This window comes from Arvicola amphibius, chromosome 4 (genome assembly GCF_903992535.2).
Source record: "Arvicola amphibius chromosome 4, mArvAmp1.2, whole genome shotgun sequence".
NCBI lineage: Eukaryota > Metazoa > Chordata > Mammalia > Rodentia > Cricetidae > Arvicola > Arvicola amphibius.
The window spans coordinates 107,766,313-107,793,206 of record NC_052050.1 but is presented as its reverse complement, the minus strand read 5'-3'; the positions used below and the strand labels follow the sequence as shown (position 1 = coordinate 107,793,206).

General features: G+C 44.9%; 1 protein-coding gene across 1 annotated transcript in view; it reads right to left on the bottom strand.

Moving 5' to 3' along the window:
• The window catches only part of Slc18a1 (solute carrier family 18 member A1), a 32,259-nt gene extending 5,723 nt beyond the window's left edge, over positions 1–26,536 (bottom strand). Inside the window, exons 1-14 of the mRNA XM_038328319.1 lie at positions 26,413–26,536; positions 24,939–25,293; positions 23,642–23,700; positions 19,414–19,497; positions 18,468–18,560; positions 16,875–16,964; positions 16,604–16,647; positions 14,343–14,403; positions 14,170–14,265; positions 4,533–4,611; positions 2,985–3,036; positions 1,308–1,371; positions 925–1,044; positions 581–714 (exon numbers count right to left, since the gene is read on the bottom strand). Of these exons, the coding sequence (XP_038184247.1) occupies positions 581–714; positions 925–1,044; positions 1,308–1,371; positions 2,985–3,036; positions 4,533–4,611; positions 14,170–14,265; positions 14,343–14,403; positions 16,604–16,647; positions 16,875–16,964; positions 18,468–18,560; positions 19,414–19,497; positions 23,642–23,700; positions 24,939–25,293; positions 26,413–26,536 (1,455 nt within the window). The remainder of the gene's footprint in view (positions 1–580; positions 715–924; positions 1,045–1,307; positions 1,372–2,984; positions 3,037–4,532; positions 4,612–14,169; positions 14,266–14,342; positions 14,404–16,603; positions 16,648–16,874; positions 16,965–18,467; positions 18,561–19,413; positions 19,498–23,641; positions 23,701–24,938; positions 25,294–26,412) is intronic.
• Between the last annotated feature and the right edge of the window lie 358 nt (positions 26,537–26,894).

Sequence of the window (26,894 nt, the reverse complement as noted above, 5' to 3'; positions counted from 1 at the left end):
TAGATTTGTATCTATCACCATGCACAAAACTCAAGTCCAAATAGAACCTTATAGAAGAGAAAGTGGAAAGTACACTTGAATGCATTGGTACAGGAGGCCACTTCCTAAATATAACCCCAGTAGCACAGACACTGAGAACAAATTAATAAATGAGACGGGATGGATGCCTTTTACAGCCGATATCCCTAACTCTTAGTAAGGATCTCACTTTTCTTTCCTTTCCTTTTCTTTTTAATTTAGTTTACTTTTGTTTCTATTTTTTTTATGAGTAGGCCTTATGAAGGCAAGGATAGCCTTTAATCCATATGTAACTGGGGATGAGCTCAACTTCTATCCTACTACCTCTATTTCTCAGATGTGTGAGACCATGCCTTCTCCCCATTTTCCTTCTTAAGATCCAGATAATAGGGGACCTAGTTGCCTAGAGGAAGAAGGGAAAGTGAAGGACAAAAGGAAGGATAGTGTGTTAGGAAGAACAGAAATGCTACAAAAGAGAGAGGAAATGAGGTCAAAGGGAAGGGTCAGGGGAACCACAGGAAGAAACAGACATGTATATCATTCAGCACTCAGGGTGCCTTACTAGCTTCTCCTCCTTAGCTGGGGGGTTCTGCAGGAAGCAGCAGAGAGGGGCATAGACGATATTGATGACACCAATGATGACCATGAGCCAAGGGAAGCCGATGACCTGTACAATGGCGCCCCCGGTAGATGGACCTGAGGAAAAATAAATTCCAAGTGTTTGTTGAATCAGTCACCTGAAAAACACTATGTTGGGATAGTGGATAACCACACCAGCTGTAGAATCCACTAATTTTAGATCCCTAAGAGAATAAGTCCCTGGTTCTACACCCAGGTAAGCTACAATGGAGAGGGGAAAGTAGGCCACTTGGGCCTGGGAGCTCTCATCTGCCCCAACCAACATACCAATAGCAAAGCCCATGCAGAAAGCCACATCAGCGATGGCATAGACACTCCCATACACAGAGGTGTGGCGTAGGTCCACCAGGTATCCCATGATGGGCATCAAAGAGGAATCCACCATGCCTGTGGCCAGAACAAGCAGGAATGTGTAGTCAGCTTACCCATAGCTACAGCATCTCCCTCCACCCTGTCTCCCTAGCCTGCTGTCCCCATGCTCAGCACCAACACAGGCCCAGGTAGGAACCACACACCCAGCTCTGTTCATCTGCCAGCTTCTCTCCCTTCCTGCCTTTCCACTAGCCTCTTCTGATGGGAAAATGCGGAGGGAAGGAAGTTTTCAAGGGCTTTTTTGTTTTGCTTTGTTTTTACTTTGAGGGACTACTTACCTATGGCAAAGCCAAGGCCTGCATTGGGGCCAATGAGACCATAAATGTTGTGAGCCAGAGGCACCTGGAAAGGAACAGAAGAAGAGTTCAGAATGCCACTGGGATTGTGGAACAGGGGCCAGGGTTTTCACACGACATGTATTTGAGACATGTGCTACAAGCGTTAGCTCTGATTTCTCACACCTTCTTTTGAAGAATAATCTTTCTCTCCACTTTGACCACATGCAAACTGGACTGTTACCATCCAAAGTTATGAAGCCAATAATTGGCCAGATCAAGTTTGAACTTCAGACTCCTCTCCATTATGTCTTAGCTAGGGATCTCTTCTTGCTCATCATCTGCCACTCTCTACCAAACACACACTGCTGTCCTCACCCATCACTGGAATGGTCATCTTTCTCATCATCCGATATCATCAAATTTGCTTGCTATTTATTTTACAGAAACTAGGGCCTTGTTCAGGATTAGCAAATGCTCCTAACTGCCCCTCCATTTTTTCTTTTGAGATGGGATCTCATTAACTTTCTCAACATAGTCTTGAACTTACTCTGTAGCCCAGGCAAGCCCTCCTACCTTGGCCTCCTGGGGTAGTTGGCATTAAAGGCATGCACCACCAAATTAAGTCCCAACATTTTATTTTTAACTCCAACTTGATAACCATCATAGCAAAAAGACAAAATATAAGCCCAACAGTTAACAGCTCAGCAACTGGAGAGACTGGTGGCATCATTTGGGTTCCACAAAGGCAAGCTATGGCATGCATTCACCCTACCAAAAGCCTGTCCTTCCATTTTAAGCTGTGTCCCTACCCTTTCCTTGGTACCGGTTACCCAACCTCACGATTCCATTGCACAGTTCGCAAAGGTTTATAATGCCATTTAGCATTGATAGCTCATTATTCTTATAGGACAGCCCCTCAAGAGGTGCTCATCGCTATCAACAGCAGGGCTGATTTACTGGGGGCTTGGCATGTGCGCTCTCCATGCTGCAGTCTGTGTGATTACCTCAAACATCCTGTGACAGGCAAGCGGAATCCTGAGCAGGGAGGTGACATGAGTGGCTCAGAGTCACACAAATGGCAAGTGACAAAGCTGGGATGGAGGCCTGAGCCCATGCCTGTCACCAGGGTTTCCAGCTCATCCTGGGTACAGTGCTCAAAGACCTACGGCTCTGGTCTCATACCCTTGAGCCTGCAGATAAATGAACTGATGGACTGATGGTCTCCACTGAGAGTGTGAGACCGTAAAGACCTGGGCTCTTGAAGACGTAAACCCCTGCTATCTTTCTTCTACCACATTTTCTGCTTCTAGAGACTGAGCCATTGATGGTACCTGCCCTCGTGGCTGGTGGGAATTGTCACTGGAAATTGAATGAATGGATTCACCAAACACCATTGACTGGCCTACTTCAGAAATAGATACCAACATGTTTTATTTCACGTGTCTACGTGCACAGTCTCAGACCTCCAGATCCTCCCACCCACAACCCTATTCCTCTCCTTTTCCACCTCCCTTTGATGACTTGTCATTTCAGTTTGGTGGCAGCTTCTCCAGCACCAATTTCTTCTGTTCATGTAGAAACAGTTTTCTAGAAGGTGCTACCAAGTCAGCCCATTTGAAGGAAAATTATCTTAAAATGTCTAGTGCGCTTCCATTGTCAACTGGGTCTTGTACTTACGCAGAGCAAGCTGATACCTACTGCCACCATTCCCACAAGGGAGCACAGCCACCTGGAAGAAAAGAACCATCATCGCACACTGTCTGCAGGGAGATGGCTGCTGCTTGCCACCTTGGCCAGTCCCCAGACCCTAGTTCCAGCAATCCCTTAGATTAAGGGAGGAAACTGCATAGAGACTACAGCAGCCAGCAGGTTGAAGCCTTTCTGTCCTTGTCCTTCTCTTGACCTCATCTCCTCCCTGCCTTCAGAGCTCTTCGCATAGCAGAGTCAGGAGTAGCACCGTGGGACACATGCTCGGTTCAGGGGTAGTACCCCGTGGGACGCATGCTCATTTCAGGAATAGTACCATGGGACGCATGCTTGTTTCAGGGGTAGTACAGTGGGATGCATGCTCGGTTCAGTAGTACTGTGGGGCACATGCTCGTTTCCCTTCGAACTGGTCTGCTGGTCCCAAAGACACTCGGCTCTTGGGAGCTGCTCCTGTACTTGTTTACTGGTGTTTTCCAGTTCAGGTTATTTCCTTTTTATAGTTTTTATTTATTACCATTTGTGTGTGAAAGAGAGGGAGTGTGTGTGTGTGTGTTGGGGGGAGGGGCTTGATGCGAGAGGAGCTCACCACAGCACGCATGTGGAGGTCGGAGGACAACTTCGTGGAGCCAATTCTCTTCTTCTACCTTTATGGGGGTTCTGGGGTTTGAATTCAGGTCACCAGACTTTTGAGGCCAGTGTCTTTACCCACTGATCATCTCTACAGCCCAGTTCAGAATCTCCCTACTCGTAATATATGTGGTCTTACAAATCCATCTCAAAAACCACATGGAAATATGCATACCTCTTCATACCTATAACAGTGCTTTCAGATGTATTTATCAAATCTTTGAGCTGACTGATTCAGTGGGGAGGGAGTTCATCCTGCCTCAATTTGGTATTCCAGACTTTGGTGACTGCCCAAGGGAGGCCTTATCCCCTCTGAGGAGCGGATGGTGGGGTAGAATAGGGGGAGGTGGGGAGGCAGGAGAAGAGGAGGGAAGGGGAGCTGGAGTTGGAATGTAAAATGAAAAAAAATTTTAATTAAATAAAAAAATCTTAGTGCTGAGCTACTACAATGATAAAATTAAAACCAACGTTATTTCATCATTGTAGTAGGGGAAGAGAATCTGGACTCACACTTTTTGCCCCCTGGTGGGCTTCCGCTGTTCCTGTCTTGAATTCCCTAGGGCTCCACGGAATAGAGTATGACAACTGTTGCCCCAAAATACATACCACCTTTTTGTTTCTTTTTGCATTCATTGGCTAAGGGTAACATTACCTCTTTGGCTAGAAAGGAAGGGCTATTTCTATGTAATCACTGCCTTTTCCAAAACAGTCAGCTCAGGATAATCCATTGTCTACACTTCCTCCATCACCTGCCCACCAACCTCCCTCACAGCAATTTTTATCATTGTGTCCTAGACTGTCTCAAAGAAGCTGTCCCAAGCACAGGGAGAGGCTCATAGGACAAAATTAGGTGATAGTTCAATCATTCTTCCAGTTTCTCAGGCTACATACCGACCCATCTTGTTGGCCAATACACCGAAAAGGTTCGTTCCAATGAGGTAGGCCACACTGGCAGGCAAGAAGGCCAGACCTGTGGAGAACACAGAAGCTTGCCTTAGCATGTGTTCAACTTAATCTAAAGCACCTAATTTCCTACAGCTCAGCAAAGTATCCCTGATACCTCCAGGTCCCCAAACCACTTTGTTGTTTGCTTTGGAGATCTTTGTGTAGGTCAAGAGTAGGGGTCATGTTGGCAAGACGGTTCAGTGGTTAAGAGCACTGACTGCTTGATCTTCCAAAGAACCTGGGTTCAAATCCCAGCACTCACATGACAGTACACAACTGTCTATAACTACAGTTCCAGGGGATCCAAAGCATGTAAAATAAGGATAAATAAATCATTAAAAATGTTTAAAAAAACTTGGAGAATTTTTTCCTTGGGCAGCAGAGGAGAGGGTGCCTGAACTGGCCTTGCCCCACTATCACACTGATGATTATCTCGAATATCACTATAGAATCTTCGTCAGGCGAAGGATGGAAATAGAGACAGAGACCCTCATCAGAGCAACGGACTGTGCTCCCAAGGTCCAGATGAAGGGCAGAAGGAGGGAGAAGACAAGCAAGGAAGTCAGGACCGCGAGGGATTGGTCCACCCACTGAGGTAGTGTGACTAATTTAAGGGGAGCTCACTAAGGCCAGCTGGACTGGGACTGAATGAGCATGTGATCAAACCGGACTCTCTGAATGTGGTTGACAATTGGGACTGACTGAGAAGCCAATGATAATGGCACTGGGATTTGATTAAACTGTATGTGCTGGCTTTTGGGATCCTAGTCTATTTGGATGCACACCTTCCTAGGCCTGAATGGAGGGGGGAGGACCTTGGACTTCCCACAGGGCAGGGTTCCCTGCCCTCTCTTAAGGAGGGAGGAGGATGGAAGAGGAGGAGTGGAGGAGCGGGAGAGGAATGGGAGGAGGGGAGGAAGTATAAATTTTTGAATGGAAAAAAAAGTAGCGGTCTCAAGACCCCACAGCCCTGCTTTCTTCAGGAACAAAAACAAGGCTGTTTTTAGCCTCAATACATTTAATATGTGCCCAGCTCCCAGACTCTCTGACAAGTGACTCAGTGAGCCACTGGCATGCATAAGAGTCACTTGGTTATCAGCACAAGAGTAGGAGCTTCCTGGGAAGTCAAGTCCCTCACTTGCGTGTGACCTGCCATCTTGTTGCTTTGCCCGTGGTCTTTGCCTTTCTGAGCCTTGGCTCCCACATCTGAGTAGAGCAAAGCCGTTACTCTCTCCTGCCAGGTAACATGGAGAGTGTGCCATTACCTGCTGTCCTGTTCACATGCCTTTAGGACAGAGTGAGATGATCTGGAACGTGGATTTTGGAGCATACAGTTTGGGGCACAGTATGTGCCTTGGCCACTTGTGACTATGTGACTTGGACATTTTACTTATTATTTCTGAATTCTCTCCATACCCCAATATTTTTTCCTTCTTTCTTGTGTTCTTTCTGATGAGCTTTTACCATCTGTCAGGTATTCTTAAGGACAGTAATTGAGCAGTAAATATCGAAGGACTAGCAAGATGGCTCAGTGGTTAAGAGCACTGGCTGTTCTTACAGAGGACTCAGGTTTGATTCCCAGCACCCACATGGTGGCTCACAAATGTCTGTAATCCCAGTTTCTTGGGTACTGGGAACATATGTGGTCCATAAAACATATAGGCAAAACACCCATATACATAGAATATGAAATAAAATACTTTTTAAAGATAAACACAGAAACAAATGCAGTGCAAATCTATAATCCCAGTATGGGTTGGTCCTTTGGAAACACAGCAACATGTACTGCATTCTCAATGAAAACACTGAACATGAGGAGCGAAGCACTATTTTGATAGAAAATTATAAAAAAGAAATAGAAAAAAATGCAAATACTGTCATTTTCTCCAAAATCAAAATATATGTTCAAATGGTTTAAAGTGCTTAGCAACTACAACAGAGCCCATTAACCAATCAGGGAAGAAGGCAAAGCTGAGTCCTAGGCACTGAGAGTGAGGCGCAGGACCCTGTGGAGGCACTTGCTTGATTAAGCAGTTAGCAGAGAAGCATCTTTTTGCCTTGCAGAACTACTTGGGATTACGTGGCCATTTTCTTGAGACCATCAATGACCTATCTATTAGGCTGAGTGGAGAGGTTGGTAAATTCAATGTCTACATAGCAAGACTCTAAAAGATGATCATAACTCAACGGGAGCTCACATTCAAAGAGAGAGTCATAGTTAGTGCTAAAATAAATTATTTGATTGTGCTAAATAATAATGCTAAAATAAACGTTAAAAAATTAAGTGAAGAAAATTATTTTGAAAAAAATGTGAAAGAAAGTTTATGTAGCCATCTGTCAGAATGACTGGAGAAAAGGCAACCATGCATTTGGGAAGCCAAGGAAGGCTGGGGCAGGGGGTGCTTAAGCTGAAAACTTGTTTATGAAGAAAGAAAAGAGAGAAATGAGCAGCATCTAACACCAGCTCAGAGGCTTAGAGGAGAAACCAACGAGGGTGCTGAAGGAGCAGGAGGCAGCCTGGGTGCCTAGGACCATGAGCAGAGAGCCCAGGAGGAACTGCAGAGACAATTACACAGCCCAAGTTAGGTTCTCGGAAGTTTCTTAGATGAATGGATTCACAGGACAAGAGTGAAACCAGGGACTGTCGCAGGCCCCTGGAAAACGTCAGCGTCTCGGAAGTATTTTTAGGGCAGAGCTGTAGAACTTTCTCTCACGCATGTGGGGACACAATGAGAGTGAGGAGAGAGGAATAATGAGAACTAAAGTTTTTTGTTTCAATCAACTGGGTGATGAAGAGGGGGAAGATCGGTGGGGAGGAAAAGTCAGGGGGCATGAAACAACCATGGGGTGGGGCCAGAGAGTAGATATACAAGGGCAGGGCTCCAAGAAGAGGCCATGAGCATACAAGCTCCCAACTCGCTGGTCTCTACTTTGTTTTTTAACATTGTGGAAGTGGGGACTGAAGAGATAGCTCATCGACTGGGAACACTTACTGGTCTTGTAAAAGATCTGACTTCTGTCCCTAACAAGCAGGCTGAGTGACTCCCAACTGCCGTGCTCTAGAGAGATCTGACCCTTCTGGCCTCTGCGAGTTCCTGCACTCGCATGCACATGCCCACTGCCACATGCAAATGTTTATAGTTACAGAGATTTTTCAAGAGCACATACCCTTTTTGTTTTAATATTGGAAATGGGTAGGATTGCCTGCAAAATAGATAACTTAATGCACACACCACAATACAGGATTCCTTTATTTATTTATTTTAATAACCCTGCCTGTACTGAAACTCACTCTGTGGACAAAGCTGGATCCAAACTCACAGAGATCTGCCTGCCTCCTGAATGGCAAGATCAAAGGTGTATGCTACCACACCCAGTTTAAATATTTTTAGGTATGTGTATCAGTGTGTGCCTGCTCATCTGTATGTGGTATGTGTATCAGTGTGTGCCTGCTCGACCATGTGTGGTATATGTATCAGTGTGTGCCTGCTCGTCCATATGTACACCATGTCTATATGTGCACCTTGTGACTGATGTTACAGATGATTGTGAGACACTATGCATGGGGTGGTGATGGTGATGAAATCTTGGAAGAAAAACCTTCTAAAAAAATCAGTAGCTGAGGATGGTGAGGGTGAAGATATGGCATGTATATCTGGAGAAATGTAAAAATAAAAGAGTTGTTTTGGAAGGAAAAAGGAAGTATATAACCAGCAGTATGCAGGAAGACCATTAGCAGAGAACATATTTTTGATTTGTGCCTGTAAATATCTGGTGAGAGCTGGGTGTGGTTGCAGATGCTTTCAATCCCAGATACTCAGGAAGCTGAGGCAGGGAGACTGCAAGTTCAAAGCCAACCTGGGAAAGTTAATCTATCTCAAAATAAAATTTAAAAGGCTGGAAATTAATTCAGTGCCAGAGTGTTTAGCTAGCATATGTGAGATCCTAGGTCTCTACTACTGCAAAAATAAAAAAAAAAATAGGGATGGATTTCAGGGTCAGAGCAGTTGCCTTGCCTTCATGGGGCCCTGAATTCAATTCTCAGCAATTCAAAAATTAAAATAAGATAAGGATATCTTGGCCTATGTTATATTGCTGCTCTATTCGCTGTCTCTGACAGAATCAGGACTAGAAGGTCTAACCAGGGCTAGGTTATTTTTGCCAGAAGAAAATCTTAAAATTAAAAAAAAAAAATTGAAAGGAAGTGACGTCAGTGCAGGACTCTAGAAACCAAACTGAAGTCTTTTAAGGGGAGGGAGGACGTGAGCAGTGTCCCGAGGCCAGAGAACCGTTAGTCTAAGTGAGGTTAAAGTGCACAAAGAATGTGGAAGGTGCGAACGAGTTTGCCTGGAACTGAGATTCCAGAGGTGACAGGATTAGCAGAGGTGTTAGCAGCAAGGGTGAACATAGGATTGTGTGGTTTAATCGAGGAGGAAAGGATCACTGCGGGAGAGCATGCCAAGAAAGTGGGAGCCTTCGGTGTCCACAGCCTCATCCACCAGGACAGAGATGCCACTGTTTCAGGACAGGAAGAGCACTGGAAAGAGCAAGTGTGACCGTTTTTGTGGGAGAATGGGTAACAAAGAGGTCAGTGGATGGCAGCAAAAACTGCGTGGACTTCAAAGGACTTGTGAGTCTTTGAAGGAGAACAGGGGAGAAACTGTCTGGAAGCAGCAAAGGAGAGCAAAGCCTGGAGAAGCAGACTGTCATCATGGGCTCTCGGAGATCCCATGATGCTCTCGGGGAAGTATCCAGCTTTTCAGTAAAGATGAGAGAGGCAGAGAAGAAGGAGGAGGAGGAGGAGGAGGAGGAGGACGAAGAGGAGGACGAGGAGGAGGAGGAGGAAGAGGAAGAGGAGGAGGAGGAGGAGGAGGAGGAGGAGGAGGAGGAGGAAGAAGAAGAAGAAGAAGAAGAAGAAGAAGAAGAAGAAGAAGAAGAAGAAGAAGAAGAAGAAGAAGAAGAAGAAGAAGAAGGTGTGCTGATATTTGACAAGGTTAGGTAGTCCCACAACGTCCAGGATTTGGAAGGGCCATGGCATACTGGGTCAGGGCAAAAGAATCTTTTAAAGACTTATAAATGGTTTGTGTGTGGCACACACCCCACCCCCATGTGCTGGAAACTTGGTCTCCAGAAGGTTTCTGTGGGTGGAGAAGAGACCTTTAAGAACAAGGCCTATGGTGCAGATGTAGCTCATTCGGTAAAGTGCCTGCCTGACATGCACAAGAGGCCCTGGGTTCTATCCTTAGCCCCGTATTATCTCGACCTGGTCACACACACCTGTAAACCCACATTCTGGAGGTAGAGGCAGAAGGATCAGAAGTTCATTCTCAACCTCAGATACATAGTCAGTTTGAAGCCACTACATGAGCCCCTGCTGGAGGTGGGAGCAGGCCCTTTGATCATCACAGGGATCTTCCCAGGGACAAACTAAGGTGGGTCCCATGGGCCCCTAGAACTCTCTGAGGGTGAATTGAAGGATGGGACTGCATCCTGAAATGTACATGCCACTATCGCCCAACAAAGTTCTTGTTAAAACCAGCACTGTGCTATTTGGACCATTCACCTCGAAACTTCCTAAATATTTGAAATCAGCCCACCTTGGATATTTTGGTGTAAAAATAAAATCAATTAACACAGGAATAGGATAGTTGGAATTCACCAAGAAAATACTACATAGGCTTTCAGCCCTCATCAAAAAATCTTTCTGCAGCAGGTGGAGGCTAATACAAAGAACCGCAGCTGATCAAAATATAGAGAATAAGTGACTTTTAAGCCCATCCCTAAATGGACAGAGAAAGAAAACACTATACCCTAAGCTCGGGGAACATTATGGAAGATTGTAAGAACCCGAGGACAAGGAGACTGTTGCCAAATACTGCGTTCTGGATGTGACGGGAAGCTGCATTCAGGAAAACTCAATAGCATGGCTGTCTGCACAAGACCACACCAGTCAGTATTTTAATGTATGTGGGTGAAGGACTCACAATGCTCCACCCCTGGTTGAAGATCTACAGGCATGAGAAAGAAGGCGAGTCAGTTTTCTGCAGGGTGAGCCCCTCTGAAAAGATTCTGAGTCCAAGCAGTCAGTCCTATACCCATTAGCATATGGACAACAGTATTGGATTCACAAAGCCCACACATATGCATGTACACACATGTATACTTGCATGAGCACATACACACACACTAGAAAAACCATCATTAAAGACAAGGACATCATTTTAAAGGAAGGATAGGGCAACATGGAAAGAATTGGAAAGCCTGGGTTGATTATGATAAAAATATACTGCACTTACAAAATTACTTTAAAAAATTAAAAATGTTTATAGAAAACAAAAAGTAATAAAACAAAAAGTAAGAACACATTACATATCTTTTCCATTGGCTTGACACAGAAGCAGTACCCTGTAAGTGCTTGTCTTAATTATTATCGTGCCTGGGATGGCCAGGGTTAACTCAGTCCATGGCCAAGTGTTCCCCCTAATCAAGCCCCCCTGAGGATCTGTTTGGAACCAGCGGTGTGAGTCTCCATGGGTCTCCCTAGTCCCTTCCTGTACCACTTTGGGCCTTGAGAAAAAAAATATAAACCAACAGCATCATGATCCTGATCCCAAAGCCCAGTGTAAACACTTGGCAGGGCCTGGCAGCAGCCTGTTTGCTTTTAATATTGTCTTTTGTGCAGCAGAAGTGAAGCATGCCTTCCCGTGTTTGCCTACTTTATCTGCGCGGGCTGGCAATCTGTTTCAGACTGGACCTGTTCATCTGTGTTTAACTGCTTTCGAAAGTTTAGAGGTAATAACTACTGAATGGTTTAGCTGATCCATAGAAAGAGGAAGCTTGCTGCCTAGCTCCCTGTCTCCTTGACATCCTTGTAAATTGTGTGAAACTCCCTGCATGAGGCTTTCCTCAGACAAGCCCATGTCCCATCACACCTGACTCCAGGGGGTATTTCAGCAGTGCTTTGTGTTCTAGGCTAATCAATACCCCCATGCCGTTCACAGCCTGTCTTCAAGGGTGGATCACACATACCCAAGGCGAGATGAATTATTAGCTTAGGAAATCCTACAACCCACACACTACACTAACCTCCCTCAAATAAGTCCAAGACCATGAAAGATAGTTTTATTTTTACATATGAAAATGAAGATAGATATTGGAGGTGTCTCTGACTCATCTGTTTTTGGGGGAACCCTTTTCCTCCTACTGGGTTGCCTCACCCAGCCTTGATATGAGGGTCTGTCTTATTGCACCTTGTTATACCATGCTCAGTGGATATCCCTGAGAGGCCAGCTCTTTTCTGAAGGGAAATGGAGGAGAGGATCTGGGGTAAAGACAAAATGGGGGTGGTGTGGGGTAGGAGGAGGAGGAGTAGGGGAAACTGCGGCTGGGATGTATTGAAAATAAAAAAATAAATTTTAAAAGGAAATAATGACAACTTGAAATTTGCAGGCAAATGGATGGAGCTAGAAAACATCATATTGAGTGAGGTAACCCAGACCCTGAAAGACAATTATATGTACTCACTCATAAGTGGCTTTTAGACATAAAGCAAAGAAAAACAGCCTACAATTCACAATCCCAGAGAACCTAGACAACAATGAGGACCCTAAGAGAGACATACGTGAATCTAATCTACATGAGAAGTAGAAAAAGACAAGATCTCCTGAGTAAATTGGGAGCATGGGGACCATGGAAGAGGGTTGAAGGAGGGAAGAGGAAGACAGGGGAGCAGAGAAAAATGTAGAGCTCAAAATAAAAAAAAAGAAAAGAAAAAGTGAATTTTATAAAAGGAGGTGGGGTGCAATGGACCTGCTCTTGCCACCTTGCTTCGAGGCCCTGTCATCCAGAGTGTGTAGAGTTTAGAGTGCAGACAGCACTGGGGAAAGCAGCATAAGATGCTGCACACGGTAGCCAAGAGACTTGTGAAGGCGGCCTCTAACTGGATGGCTAGGGGAGGGCTGCTCCAGGGTGTCATACTCACTAGGACCGGGAGCCAGAGTGGCCAGAACCTCCTCAGAAGAGATGCTATCTGCACCGAGCACTGCCTAACTCAATTAATTGTCTTGGTCAGAGGCAGTTACAGCCCAAGAAATTCGATTTGAAGGTAAGTGTACAGCTGGAACCCTGCTTAGACCTGGCCCCTTAAAATTAGATTCTGTATGTTTTATGGTACATTGAGCTATATCCGGTTCTTATCAGCTTCCCCTCTGGCACCACTAACCTCTGCTGCCTGTAGGGACTGAGCCGTTCGCACGTAGCCTCTCCTGCCCCCTTGTCCTGGGGTTTCCTGAGGCCCAGGCATTCTCTCTATGCTCACTCAGATCCTCACTCAAGGCCTCCATGGAGCAGAAGAGGCTGGGAGCCTCTATTCTGGCCCTGGATGGAGGCTGAACACCCTTTCTAGAGTGTGTAAGACAATGGAAGGAGGTGTAGTGGGAGTGTGCTTGGCTGTGGTCCTGCAGCGCACACCCTAGCCCGCTCGTTCCAACAGTTGCTCTGTGAAGCAGATAGCACGCCCAGGCTCATTGCAGACAGTACTCAAGTGCTGCTCATCGTGAGACCAAATCCCTTCAAAACAACATGGTCCAAAAGCATGGAAAAACGTTCGTAGGCACTGAGGATTAGGGTTTATATCTCAGGTCTCACTAAGTAAGATAGCAGGACTCGGGGGACTGGGGCGACTGGGGCGACTGCGGCTGTAGCTCGGTGGTAGAATGCTTGTCCGGTTTGCATGAGGGCCCTGGGATTTATCCTCAGAAGTAGTCAAAAATAAAGAGCAGGCACCATGTGCCCAGTTGCCTGGAAATGGAGCTGATGGCCTCAGGCCCATCCGCCTCGGTGGTTGGAATACCACAAAATTTTACCTTATAATTTTATATAAACAAAAGATTCTTTTAAAGTGATGTTAGAAGGTGTGGTCGTTAATTTTATCAATTACTGGATGAGACTCGCTAGGAGGCACGTCTCTGGGAAGTCTGGGAGGGGTGTGAAGAGAGGGTCATGTGAAGAGGAAGACCCACACGGAGTGTGGGAACCACCACCCATAGGTTGCACCTTAGCCAACAGAAAAAGGACTTTAAAAAGGATGCAAGGGAAGTGCAGGCAGCCCCTGCTCTCGGCCCTGCAGAGCTGAGGTGCTGCAGCAGTATTTAACTCTGCAGGCCTTCCCCACCAAGATGACTAAATCCTCCCAACAGGAGCTCAGAGGTCCTTCCTCTGTGACGCTGCCTGGTCGGTATTTTGTCACAGCAGTGAGGAAAGTAATACAGAAAGGCTAAGTGGTTTTCACACGTTTGCATTGCCAGTCAGTGCTCTGGGAACAAAACCAGGCCTTTGGCCGGAAACACAGAATAGTTTTACAGAGTACTAGGCCTGTGGCCTTCCCATGGCCCACCATCTTTCACAAGGTGACTCTCCACACAGCCATTCGGACCCATGTGGACGTGGGGCAGAGTCTATGAAGGGCGTGTGCTGTCCCTATGAGAGACTGATGGCGTGGATTTGATAGCTACTGAACACCTTCAGAAAGGCCCAGCGCACCTGCACGGTGCCTCAGCCTTTGGTGGGGACCCAGGCTACTTACCTAGCTGCCACTCAGGAGAACACATGGTCTGCAGCATCCAGATGGGCAGTGTGGGCTCAAGCATTGCGACTCCCATGTTAGCCAGGCAGATGGAACCTGAGAGACAGTTCTGTGAGCCGATGGGCTGCCTAAAGCCTGACTCTTCCCACAGAGGGAAGCCATGGTCAGCTTACCTGCTGCCACCAGGATGTAAGGGTCTTTGAGAAGTGTCAGAAGTGGAGTCCCCATGACACTCTGGAAAAACAAAGAATAGGCACCTTCTAGTTCTTCAGCCTTTACAGGCCTTCTATTGCCACAAGATCTAAGCTAGGACCTTAGACATCATTGGCTCCTTTACTGTAGAGACTAAGAAACTCAGGTCTAGGGAAAGGTAATGACCAGTCTGGTATCACAGCAGGGGACAGAGTCCATGTTGTGTACAAGTCCTGAGGCAATCAGAGCAGCATACCATGCATTGGATATAATTCCTACCTCCAATGAATGGCAGCAAGCCAGGATGGTCAGACATGTCCAGGGCCTTTCCACTACCTCTCTCTGGAAATGTTTGTCCCACAGTCAACATTTGACAAAGGCAGAGCACTTAACCCCAAAGGGGGAGTAGAAGGGCTACAGAAGAAGCTCCTCATGCTGTCCAGGTTCTTCCTTCCATACATTCTGAGTACGCTGTGCAGTTGACAAGCTTAAACACCCATGTTCACATGCTGGTCCTAATGACCAATCTTGATTGCCCCTCTCTCATGGCATTACCCTTACACCAGCTGTACCTGGACACCTTTCTTTTGGTGCCTTTACCCAAATTACCACTCTTCTCATCTCCAGAGTTCTCCATCTTACCTGTTCTTCAAGATCAAGTTCAAATTTCACCTTTGCTTCAGTGTTCCCTGACTCAGTCATTGGAACCAAAGAGTTCTAATCTCTGGTGTGCTGTCTACTCTATCACATGTGAGATTTAGTAGTCTGAATACAATGACCACATATGGTGCACACACAACAATGGATAAATTTAGAGGTGCCAAAACCAAAATTATAATATTCTTACCCCATACGCAAATCAAAGTAAAGAAATGGATGTAAATAGCAAACATATATACAAAGTAAGTAAGCATCACAGTTAAAGATAGCCAGAGCTGGGGGTGTGCATAGCTTAGTGGTAGAGTGCTTGCCTGGGCTGTGCAAGGCCCTGTGTTCAATCCTTACTACAGACTGTCAGAGGTAAGGAGACAGAGAGAGAAAGTCAAACGGAGTAAAAAACACTACTTCCAACATTATAAAATGCATGTTCATGAGGTTATTAGCTGAAGTACTATTTGAGATGGCAACATACTGAAAACCACCTAAACGCACACACAGGAAACAGAATGAAGCATTTTCTTCCCTAATGTGAGACATATAACTGCAAAACAGCAAGGGGGTGTTTTTTTTGGTATACATTATTAAGTGAGGGGGGAAAACCAGAATATAAAGGAACATATAGAGTATGTTACCTTTTGGAAAAGAAAAGGCGTAACCACAAGAAAGCATACATAAATCATTTGGGAGAAAAACACACAAACATAGAAAGGAATTAAAATGCTCGCTTTGGAGGGATAGAGGTGAAGGTAGGGAAGGGGAAAACAGCAACAGATTAATACCCTTTGAATATATCTTTCTAGCTAGCTTTGGCTCCTAGGTGGTAACGGTCTATACACCCCAAAGATACTATACTAACATTATGAAGTGATTATGCCCTTACCAATTCACACAACAACAAGGTATTATGCTACGTTCAAGGAAAACTGCTTTCTAGTGTTCCCACTGCCACTCAGGCCACAGAACCATCCTCTGCAGTATGTTCTTATCAGACTTTGTAGAGCATCTCATCCCCTTGCTCTTTGTATGTAGAAACTTCTCCAGCTCAAACACATCCTTGCCCTCCCGATAATGTCCAACCCTTCTCTGCTTCTGTTGTTACAATCCCTTCTTTGACTTCAGACAGTTCACCAATACTAGGGGGGCTGGCCCAGATGGCTTTCTCCACTGGTACCACCGCTCCTGTCTCCCTAGCACCTTCTTGATTAGTGCTCACACACTGGGCAACTTCTTGCTCAGTGTTGTACCCATAGCCCTCATAACACAGCTCAATCTGGATTTCTCAAGCCATCTTTTCTTGAAGTCAGAAAAAATAAACCTCTGGTATTTCTTAACTATAAATGAATGATGTTCATCTTGGTTGTCTGGAGGTCTCTGTCACCTTCTTCATTCCACAGAAAATATCTGATTGTTTCTACAGCCCCACTTCCATCTTTGTTCAATACCAAGCCAGAGTTCTTTGCTATCTCCTAAGTGTAGGCCTGCCTAGAATCCAAATCTGAGGTTCACTCTTCCTGACTTCCTCTTTCTTCTGTGCTTAGTCATGCTATTTATCCCTGAACAATGGAGTTTCATGTCCACTTACCTCAGAAAACACCTTGGAAGGCCATAGGATGCAAAGTTGGAGAGCTGAGGAAAAAAAACAGACAGAGGAGGAGCTTTGCTTACTCATGGATTATCCGGGGCTCTATTAATGGCCACATAGCTACCACCTTGACTCCCTCAGCTTCTTCCTCTTCTCCTAGAATGGGACAGTCCTTCACCCATCTAAACATGTCAAGATAGACATCATGGCACGATACATTTCCAACCTGAGCTGAGATATTACCTGTCTGGAGGCACCGGCATTGACTTACCTCCATCCAGAAGTGCCAGAAAGGCCAAGATGAGGAACGGCGAGGACTTGCCCACAAATTCATACATCACACTTCCAAAAGGGGCTCCCACTGAAAGAGAAGACAGCACAGACACCTGCAGGGTGAGTCCTCCACATCACCCTCTCAGCCTTTACTGAAGGCCTTGAGGGTCTAAGCTGGAGGTTCAGAAGTAAAGGTTCATTCTCTGGCCTCAATGCATTCCTTTCTAGTAAATGAAATTTAGCAGAGCAGAGATTGGGGAAGCAATAGGACAAGTCATTGAAATGTGGTAAAATGCTCAGCAATAAATGGTCTGTGTATAAAATACTGTGTAAGTCTGATGGAATGAATCAGAAAGGCCAGGTGGTCATAAACACTTTGCCGAGTCCACCGCATCTGGGGTGATGTGCAGGGTCAACAATGAAGAGTCTGAATGGGGCACAAGTGGCGGTGAGTGCTGATGCTAATGCAACGAGAATATTTTGAGGGATGTAAAGATGAAGATGGCGGGGGCAACGCCAATCAAGGTCTCCAGACATCCTGGTGATGTATCTATTGATGTAACCAACAATAGCCTTGTGGGTTATTAAGAAACAAATTAAATTACTTTTTAGCAGAGAAAAAAACACCAGAGGTTCTTCTGGTAGTGTGTACCTTGAAGGCAGGAAGGGTTGTGAAAGTGAACCTGTAGGAGGTTGGTCCAAGAAAGAGGGAGAGGCTAAGCAGGAAGGGATCTAGCATGTTCGTTCTTCTGAAAGTGTGATAAAGGAGTCTAATATGACCCACATCCAAGACTGGGTATCCATATGACTGCTAACGAAGAACAGGGACTTCTTCCCTCTCTTCTCAACCATGGTGGCTGGTAGCGCATAAGCCAGGGAATAGAGAACTGGGTCTTTCCCTTGGCAAGCTTGCAAACTCCCTGAGGGCAGAACATTGTCTGAAGCCTTTAACGTCTATGACATCTGTGTCAGCATGGTGTTTGGCATGGAGAAAGTGCTCAGTAAAAGGAAGAAGCTTTTTGAATTAATCAGTATGAAGTCTAAGCATCAAGAAAAACATAAATATATTGTTTGGAGCTGGGACTTCTGAGTACAGAAAATCTGAGTCCTTATCCCTGGCCCTGGCAGTACTTTGGATAGCTCCTTAATCTTTCTAATTCTCATCTCTAGCCTGGGGAAAGCCGTTCACCTTCACTAATTGGCAGTAAGGATTAAAGGACATTACTTCTATGAAATCAGCAGAGACTCTGGCAAAAGCCCAGCGTGCCTGTGGAAAGCAGCAGCTGTGCCCAGAAGGAGAGGAGAGGGAAGCGGGAGCCATGATGTAGAGACATTTGCTAGCTTGGACTGGATGGCCTTCAGGACTTCCCTGGGCCCTACTGCATTTCACAGCTTCTTAAAGAGAGGGAAATGTTACCTCCACCATGTGATCTATCTGAAGGAGTCAACACAATTGGGCCAGGGCAGGGAGGCAAGGAAAATACTTACTTGTCTTCCACATCAGGGAAGTACCTGCTTCCTGCAGCTATCTTTGTGGAGTTTGCAACACCCCCATCTCCTGAATTCAGGCCTCCATTTAGGCACTACTTACCCAGAAGCCCCAAAGCCAGGCCCCCCAAAGCAATTCCCATGGCTCTCCCTCGTTCGTAGTTGTCGGTGTAGACACTGGCCAGCATCCCAAGCCCTGCATAGAGAATGATGGCTGCTGTTGGCATATGGGAGTTTGCTGAGTGCTTCTACAGCCCTTGGTCCCCACCCTGCAATATCTTCAGTGATTATCTTTGCTGGATATTTCATGTGAGGGGTTTTTTAAAACTTAGCTCACAGAATACTAAAAATACTTCCTCCCACAGTTGCCACTCCCTCTTCCCCTACACACAACTTATTATTTTGGTGCTAATGTTGTTAAAAATGAAAAGCCTTAAAGAAAGGGCAATATAATAATACTACCATCTAATTATTTCACATTTCATAAGGGTTTGTCATTTTCTAATATCTCCTTGCATGAGGAGGTTACAGACCAGGCCAGGAAAGGAAGATATATAACTGGACTATTGTATTCAGTATGGTAATCAAGGAGGAACATGAAAACACTAGGCCCCTGGGAGACAGAACTGATTGGCAGCATTTAGCAACTGGGCCACCAGGCCATTCAGTTGTGTGAGGGGCAGAACACAGCAGCCTCACGGGATACTGTGATACCTTTGCTTAGCCGTACTTTAAAAACTATGATGACATCACTGAAATAACAAGTCTTATTACATAAAAGCAATGCAAAGGAAAGGCCATGAAGTGGAGTAGATAAAAGCCGGACCTATGGGACCTATGGACCCCTCCCACAAGTTCAAAATCACTCTATTTCTGAATGACAATTGCCACCTCCCTGGATGGTATTTTCCTTAGTTTCCTCATATAAATTTTATGTAGTACCTAAAGTAGTTAGGCAATGGTAAGAGGTGTGCGTGTGCGCGCGTGTGCGCGTGTGTGTGTGTGTGTGTGTGTGTGTGTGTGTGTGTGTGTGTGTTTTGCAGCATTACCTGCAACAGATGAAAATGAAGATCCGATGCCTTGAAGGGTCCGGGCCACAAACAGCAGGGCATAGGTGCCAGAGAAAGCAAACACTGGGAAAGATAAGAGTCAGAATGATCCAGGTTGGTGTGAGGAGAAACGTTTTCCTCAGTGGTGTGGCCACTAGTAGGGTGCTTGTGCTCCTGTAAATAGCCCCTCACCCATGCTTCTATAAGTAACCCTAATCAAACTTGTTGGGTCACCAGAAAAGACGTGAAAGTAGAAAGGGGCTCACTGGGACTAGGAAGATTATCAGCGAGAGTGGGGGGGGGGGGGGTGAAAGAGGGCAACTGGGAAGGAGGATGATCGAAGGTACCTACTAAAATGCAAGAAATGATCACATCAAAACCCATTGGTAGTATTAGGTTAATTAAGTTGTCACAGTCAGATTCAGCAATCAAGCTGACATAGGCCAGAGTCATCTGGAAAGAAGTAACCTCCGTTGAGGCATTCCCTAGATCAGATTGGCCTGTGGCCATCTCTGTGAGGCACTTTCTTAATTGTTAATAGATATAGGAGGGCCCAGCCCAACATGGGCAGTGCTATTCCTAGGCAAGTGGTCCTGGATTGTACAAGAAAGGTAGCTAAGCATGCCATTAGGAGCAAGCCGAGTGGGTATCTTTCTTTCATAATCTCTGCATCAGTTTCTGCCTCTGGGTTTCGGCCTTGGCTTTCCCCAACCAGGAACTGTACTCTGTAAGCCAAATAAACCCTTTTTTCCCCCACCAAATTTCTTTTGGTAAAAATAGTTTATCACAACAACAAAAACCAAAATAGGACATTAATAAAACAACATTTTAAAAAAAGAATAATTTTTAGGCCAAAAAGATGACTCAGTGAGTAAAGGTACTTGCTGCCAAGACTGCAAGGTGAGTTTGATCCTGGAGCCCACAGGGTAGGAGAGAAGCAACAAGTTGTCCTTTGACCTTGATGTACTCGGTGGCATACATATGTATGTGTAATAAATAAATAACGCAATACATAAAGATCAAAAAACTCTTTGGAAAAAAAAGAAAGAATTAGCAAGCTGACCGAGTTCCATAGAGAGATAAGTCACTGTTACATGGATTTTTAAGCATGCACAATGAGCTGAGACCCATTGTTTCATAGAATTAACATATTCAATACAAAAGGAAAAAGAAAGCATGATGATGTTTGCCTTCTGTTCATGAAGTTAATTGCTTAACTGACGTCACCCCAGCTTTCAATTAAGACAGATTTAGAATTGGTAACAAAGCTAAGAGTCACAGGGCATAAATCACATCAGTACCAGTGGAAGGAAGGCGAGGTCTCTGTACTTCTTGCTCAGAGTCTGATATTCTACCCACTGAAATTGAGAGCTGGTACCTATCCCTACTCCTGGATCCAGTATTACATCACATTGACCCCTTGCCATTGCTGGGTCATCCTGGGCCATCTGTTGTATGCACCTCAAGGGCCGTAGACATCAGGTAGAAGACATCTTAATTCGATCCCCTTGGTGGAAGATGCATCCACCAATCAAACTGGGGCTTACTACATGATATCAAGCGTGCTGCTCTGCTGGCCTGGGAGCCGACGTGAAAGAGCACATCAGTTTATGCCCTTGAAGATGGACCATCTAGTAGAGACACTAACACAAATGAAACTGTGAGGCAAACTGGAGAATGCCGTCTCAAACTAAATTACAGGTTGTAGAGAATGTTGGCAGTCCCAGACATCGCTCATCCTTGGCTCCCAAACAATATCTCCAAAGGAAAAAAGAATCCTTCCCAAGGTGTCTGAGCCAGACAAACTTTAATCTTCCTGACCACTTATTATAGGTGTCTTGGGTTGTGTTTTATGAACTTCAGTTACAGTTCAGCATGACCACACCCAACTAATTGTCTCCCAAAAGCACACATTCTCAGTCCTCCAAGTTTAGCCTCCAGTGTCCATCCTCAGACTTTCTAGTATCTAGCATGCTTAAACCCCACTACTGTTGTATCTTTAAAGAATGGAGTGGCCAATTTGTATTTTGCTTCTTTTTTAGTTTCAGAATTGAAAGTCACATTGTGGAAAATTCTCAAACCTGGGAAAATCAGGACAGCTGGTCATACTATTGAGAAAAAGCAATCATTTTCATTTTCTTTTTTCTTTTCTATTTGTTCTTTTAACTGGTTTGTACTTTTAAAACAGAGTTTCTCTTTGTAACAGCTCCAGGTGTCCTGAAACTTAATTTGTAGTCCAAACTGTCCTCAAACACACAGAGATCCACCTACCTCTGCCTCCCAAGTGCTGGGATAAAAGGTGTGTGCCACCACCACCTGGCTTCTTTCCATTTTTCTAAATTAATATGGGTCATTTTTTGTCTCCCAGTTACATTTAAAAAAATCCCAGATAGGGGCTTTGAGAATAATGATAAGCACCATCAACTTCTTAGTAATTTTGGTTTGGTTTTTTTTTTTTTTTTTTTTTTTTTTGAGACAGGATCTCATGTATCCTGGGTTGGCCTTGAACTCACTATAGCCAAGGATAAATCTGACCTTCTAAGCCTCCTACTTCTAGCTCCCAAGTGCTAGGATTACAGGCCTGTGCCAGCATGCCCAGTTCTTACTTACTTTATTCAGATCCCAAGTAAGTCTTACGTAGGCTACGCTAACAGCCAAATATATTTTCTTTTGTATACAATTAAGCTAACTCAGTAGATCAACACTAGTGACCTCACATAAACCATAATTGTTATTCAACACATACAGTTAGGTAAATAGAAAAGGGTTTTAATTACTACTTCTTGGCAGAGAAGCAGGCAACGATTTTATACTAAAGAGCTTGGGCCACAGATACACTTCGTGGTCTTATTTTGCAGGGTATGATCACGATTCCAAAGGCAACCACCACACCCTCTTCTAGACAGAGAGAACATATTATATCCTTTATGTGTGTTACAGAAAAAAATTAATGAATTTCCAATTCACACTGGATGACCATATTCCTTAATTTGTTCTCTAACACAGGCTGAGTTTATGGAAATTAATGAACACTGCTACTGAACTTCCTAAGTTTCTTTTCTTATTGGTAAATTCTCTTTTACCACTTCATGCGTGTACACTCTGGTGTTCACCTCACCACCTTCTCCCATTTCCCTCTGGACCCAACCAACCCCTCTACCCCCACAAATCTCTTGCCTTCATTAACTGGTTTTGGTTTTGTGTGGTGTCCCACAGAGTTTGATGAGGCCTTCTCTGTGACCCTGAGTTTAGAACTAAGTCACAGAGCCTGGTGGTTGCGTTTTTTCACTCTAATTACCCGAGTGTTTTTCCAGTTCTCGGCAAGAACACCCCGTTTCAAGCTCTTGTACTTCAGCCTTCCTTTCACCCCTAAATTTAACTTTGGATTGGGTCAGTTCTTACTGTGGGGGGAAGAAAAGCTGAAGAGGAATAGAGAAGAAATTGTGTGATAGAAAACTAAGAAAAAAATCAAGAAGGAGAGAGAGGCTGTGCAGTTTGGAGCAGGCCTTAGCAAAGGCAGTAGGAAGCAACGGCAGGTCTACAGGCACCTTCCTGGCATTAACCCCTAGAAGTGGACACCCCCACCCTGTGTGCTTCCTCCGCATGTCTCAGAGTCAACGTCAGGCTTATTCATCTCTCTGTTTTGATTCCACCTCCATTTCATTAGGAACATCAAGCTGATACTGAATGGGCTTTGTCATTTACTCTCCTGTTTCTTTAGCAAATTTACAGTAGAATTTGGGACTTTTCTAGTTACTAGGATGCAATATTCTTTTGCTCTTGTTGTTAGCCACCTTTCACCATAGCATACCAAAAGAAAACCTTTACCATAGCATACTGAAGTAATACTATCTCTTTGTAAAAGATGGGAGGCTTGCAGTAAGCTTGCTCAAGAGATTAGTTACACACACACACCCCTACCTGAACAAGTAAATATACATACACACATTCGTATACGCCATGTGTACATTCAAACAGCTCTCATGATTTTTACTGAAGTAAATTAAGAATCTGTTCTCCTGTAGAAGAGGAGAATAATTCCAATTAGGGGAAGTGGTTACTTACGCTATCCCAGCCCCTGTTCAAATGACTAAAGAACATTTCAGTCAATGTCCCAGTTGCTTGTTCGGATGTCTTACTTTTCTCTGGGTCACACAATCCTGCTCCTTTTCACTACATTTATACAACAAAATCAAAGATGCTTAGCGAAGAGAAGCCAATGACTTACTTAGTGTGGAGAGAAACATGATCATAAAGCCAGCAAACATGGGGATGTGATAGCCAATCCTAAAACAAAAGTGAACAAAGAAAGATAGCATTGCAGCAGGCATTCATATTCTTCAGACGGTATTTTTTTAATCTCAGTAGGAACAGAGATGGGGTTAATCTAAAGGCATTTTTTCATATGTGAGTGCATACACATAAACAAACAAACACGCAGATCTACCCATAGACAAGGCCCAAACAATCCTTCCAGAGATGGTGTCTCTCAAAACCTAGGAGAGATCATCCTAGATGAGAATTCTAGGAGCCAGAGCACAGATTGCGCTCAGATTGTCCTATGACCTCCTCCATCCCCCTCAAGTCTTGCTCACGGACTTCCAGCTGCTCACTGCTTCTGTTCTCAATACTCAGATTCATTCACATCACTAAGAAAATGTGATGCTAGAGCATTTCACCAACAACCTGCTCTCCTTTGGGATAACAAGATGCCAAACTGCTGGCTCCCCTAGGGCCAGAGCATCCCTTCTTTCCTTTTCTAACCACCTGCATCAGGTTCTTAACCTGTCGGTCATGACCTTTTGGGAGTTATATATTAGATATTCACATTACAATTTATAACAGCCAAATTACAATTATGAAGTAGCAATGAAATAATTTTATGGTGGGGGGTCACCATAACAAGAGAAACTGTATTAAAGGGTTACAGCATTAGGAGGGCTGAGAACCACCGACCTATATGAGACCTAGGCCTCTGTGCTAAGCTAAGTATGTACTTGGAGGATGGAACACTGTGGCATTTGAATAAGAATGGCACCCATAGGCTCAAACACTTGAACACTTAATCACCAGAGAGTGGTACATTGGAAGGATTAGAAGGATTAAGAGGTGTGGCCTTGTTGGAGCAAGCACGTCATTGGGGGTAGACTTTGAGGTTTCAAAAGTCTGTGACAACTCCAGAGTCCAGAGTTTCTGTCTCTCTCTCTCTCTCTCTCTGTCTCTCTCTCTCTCTCTCTCTCTCTCTCTCCCTCCCTCCCTCTCTCTCTCTCTCCTCCCTCCCTCCCTCCCCCCCCTCTCTTTTTCTCTCTCTGCTTATAAATCAGGATGTCGCTCTCAGCTATGCCTCCAATACCCATTTGCATGCTGCTGTGCTTCCTGCCATGATGATAATAGACTAAACTTCTGAGACTGTAAGCAAGCCCCAAATTTAAAGATTTTTTTCCCTGCAATAATTACCTTGGTCATGGTGTAACTTCACAGCAACAGGGCAATGACTAAGACAGACACCGTGGCTACTGAGTTACCTGTTGGTAAGAGGTCCTACAAATGGGTTGACCAGAAGTTGCATCAAAGCCTTTGAAGCAAATAGAATCCCAACCCGGATGTTTTCTTCTTCCAAGAACTCTATCCCTTGCAAGCAGTTGTTTTTGGGTAGTGAGTCAGCTTCAGTGACCGGAGGAGGGATGGTGCCATTTGTCCATGCTACATGGAAGGGTACGTGCCCTTCTACAGTCACGGTGGTGTTGTCAAAGAAGGAGAATATGGTGGAGAAGGTAGGAGAGGTGAGAGCTTGCTTGGAGCTTACAGGAGGACTCCTATGCAAAGAAGAGTTGACGTCTCTGAACTCCGTTGCATACAAGAAGGTGGGCACAATGGGCACTGAAAATCAATGAGGATATGTGAGGAAACTCATGGTCAGATGTCCTTTTACCACTACTAACTTCAAAAGCATTACTACAATGTCCAGTTTGACGCGGAAAGAAGACTCCTAAGTGACATCATTTAAAGCCTACGAAAGACCATGCCTGCTCAAGCCATCTTATTAGCTAAAGGACCTAATTCTAGCCATCATACAATTAGACTAGATGGATTTGTGACATCCTTACTGGTTAATTCACCTACTTGTAAAGAATCATGTATAACCTAAGAATCAATACTTGTTGATGATCTTAATAATGATTTTTCACAGATGGATGCAAAATGGGAAAAATATTCACCCATTATACAAATCTCAGCTGAAGTAGAGCCCAGCTGTTTCTGCCTCTCTATATCAGTTTCCAGGTGGCCAGAGGGCTGCAGAGGCTAAGGACTCAGGCAGTGTGGTGTGAGAAGCTCTAACTCTGAGGCAGTTCACAGGAATCAAATTCCAGCCCCAGGACTTGCCAGTGGGCAGCTTGGACACATCACTCAACATCTTTGAGTCTTGTTTTCTTTCTGTAAAAGAGACAGAACCTACCAGGATCCACTGATGTCCAGATTTAATAATGTCTATGGTGGAGTGGAGAGGGGTTATACATATTTCCCTTTGACACTAAGATTTCTTATTTGCTATTTCAGTGTTTGTGAGAATTTTATGAATTGTAGAAGCACACAGAAAGTGCAGGACTGTGAGGCAGCGAACCGCCAACGGGGCCAGGCTTGGTAAGGACTTGGTTATCCTATGTTTGCAAAGACAGGCAGGAAAATCATCACAGGTAAACAATGCCCACTGCTCCACGTGTCTCTAGAGTCATCAGCAACCATAGGAAAACATAATAGTGAAGAAGTAGGTCTTCTTTTCCTGCCAGGCACCTTTGAGCCTGTTTTTGTTTGAACCTCTGAAGTTCGACAGCCTTCAGACCCTGCGGCCTACAGTTCCCTCCAACCCTCAACAACCTCCACGTCTTTTCCATATGACACATTTAACAAGTCGGCTCACTGATGAAATCAAGCAGGGTGCATGCTGCCTGCTGTGACCCAAAGCAAATACATCCTCGGCACAAAAAGCCCCAGACATACCCACTACAGTGAGGAGCATGTTGTCCAGGAGCAGAGCCACAAACACCACCAGCAGCACCAGCTTCCGGGACTCTCTCCCTTCCTTCAGCAACCGCCGAGGAGCACCCAGAACAACCTGGAACATGGCAGGGCTGCAGGAGGCTGGGCCGTGTAGGGAGGGGGAGCGTAGGGGCCTTCTCCTCCAGGTGCTTAGGAAGGTCCCTTGACAGATATAGGTCTTCTGGCACCTTTGTAGAAGAGGACGTCAGCCTGGTCCAGAACAGCTCACTGTACAAATCAACAGTGGAAATGCTTGCAAGCAGCGGAAGAGTTTGAATTTTCCATGCCCGTCTGCTCATTTTTTATATAATCTCAATAATTCCATATTTCCCACAACACCTTGCAGGAAACTTTGCTTACCAGAGATTTGTGTCTAAAATTACAGCCACTGCATCAAGCAGCTTCCACCGGTGCCCAATCTCCTTGTTTCTCAAATGAGAGCC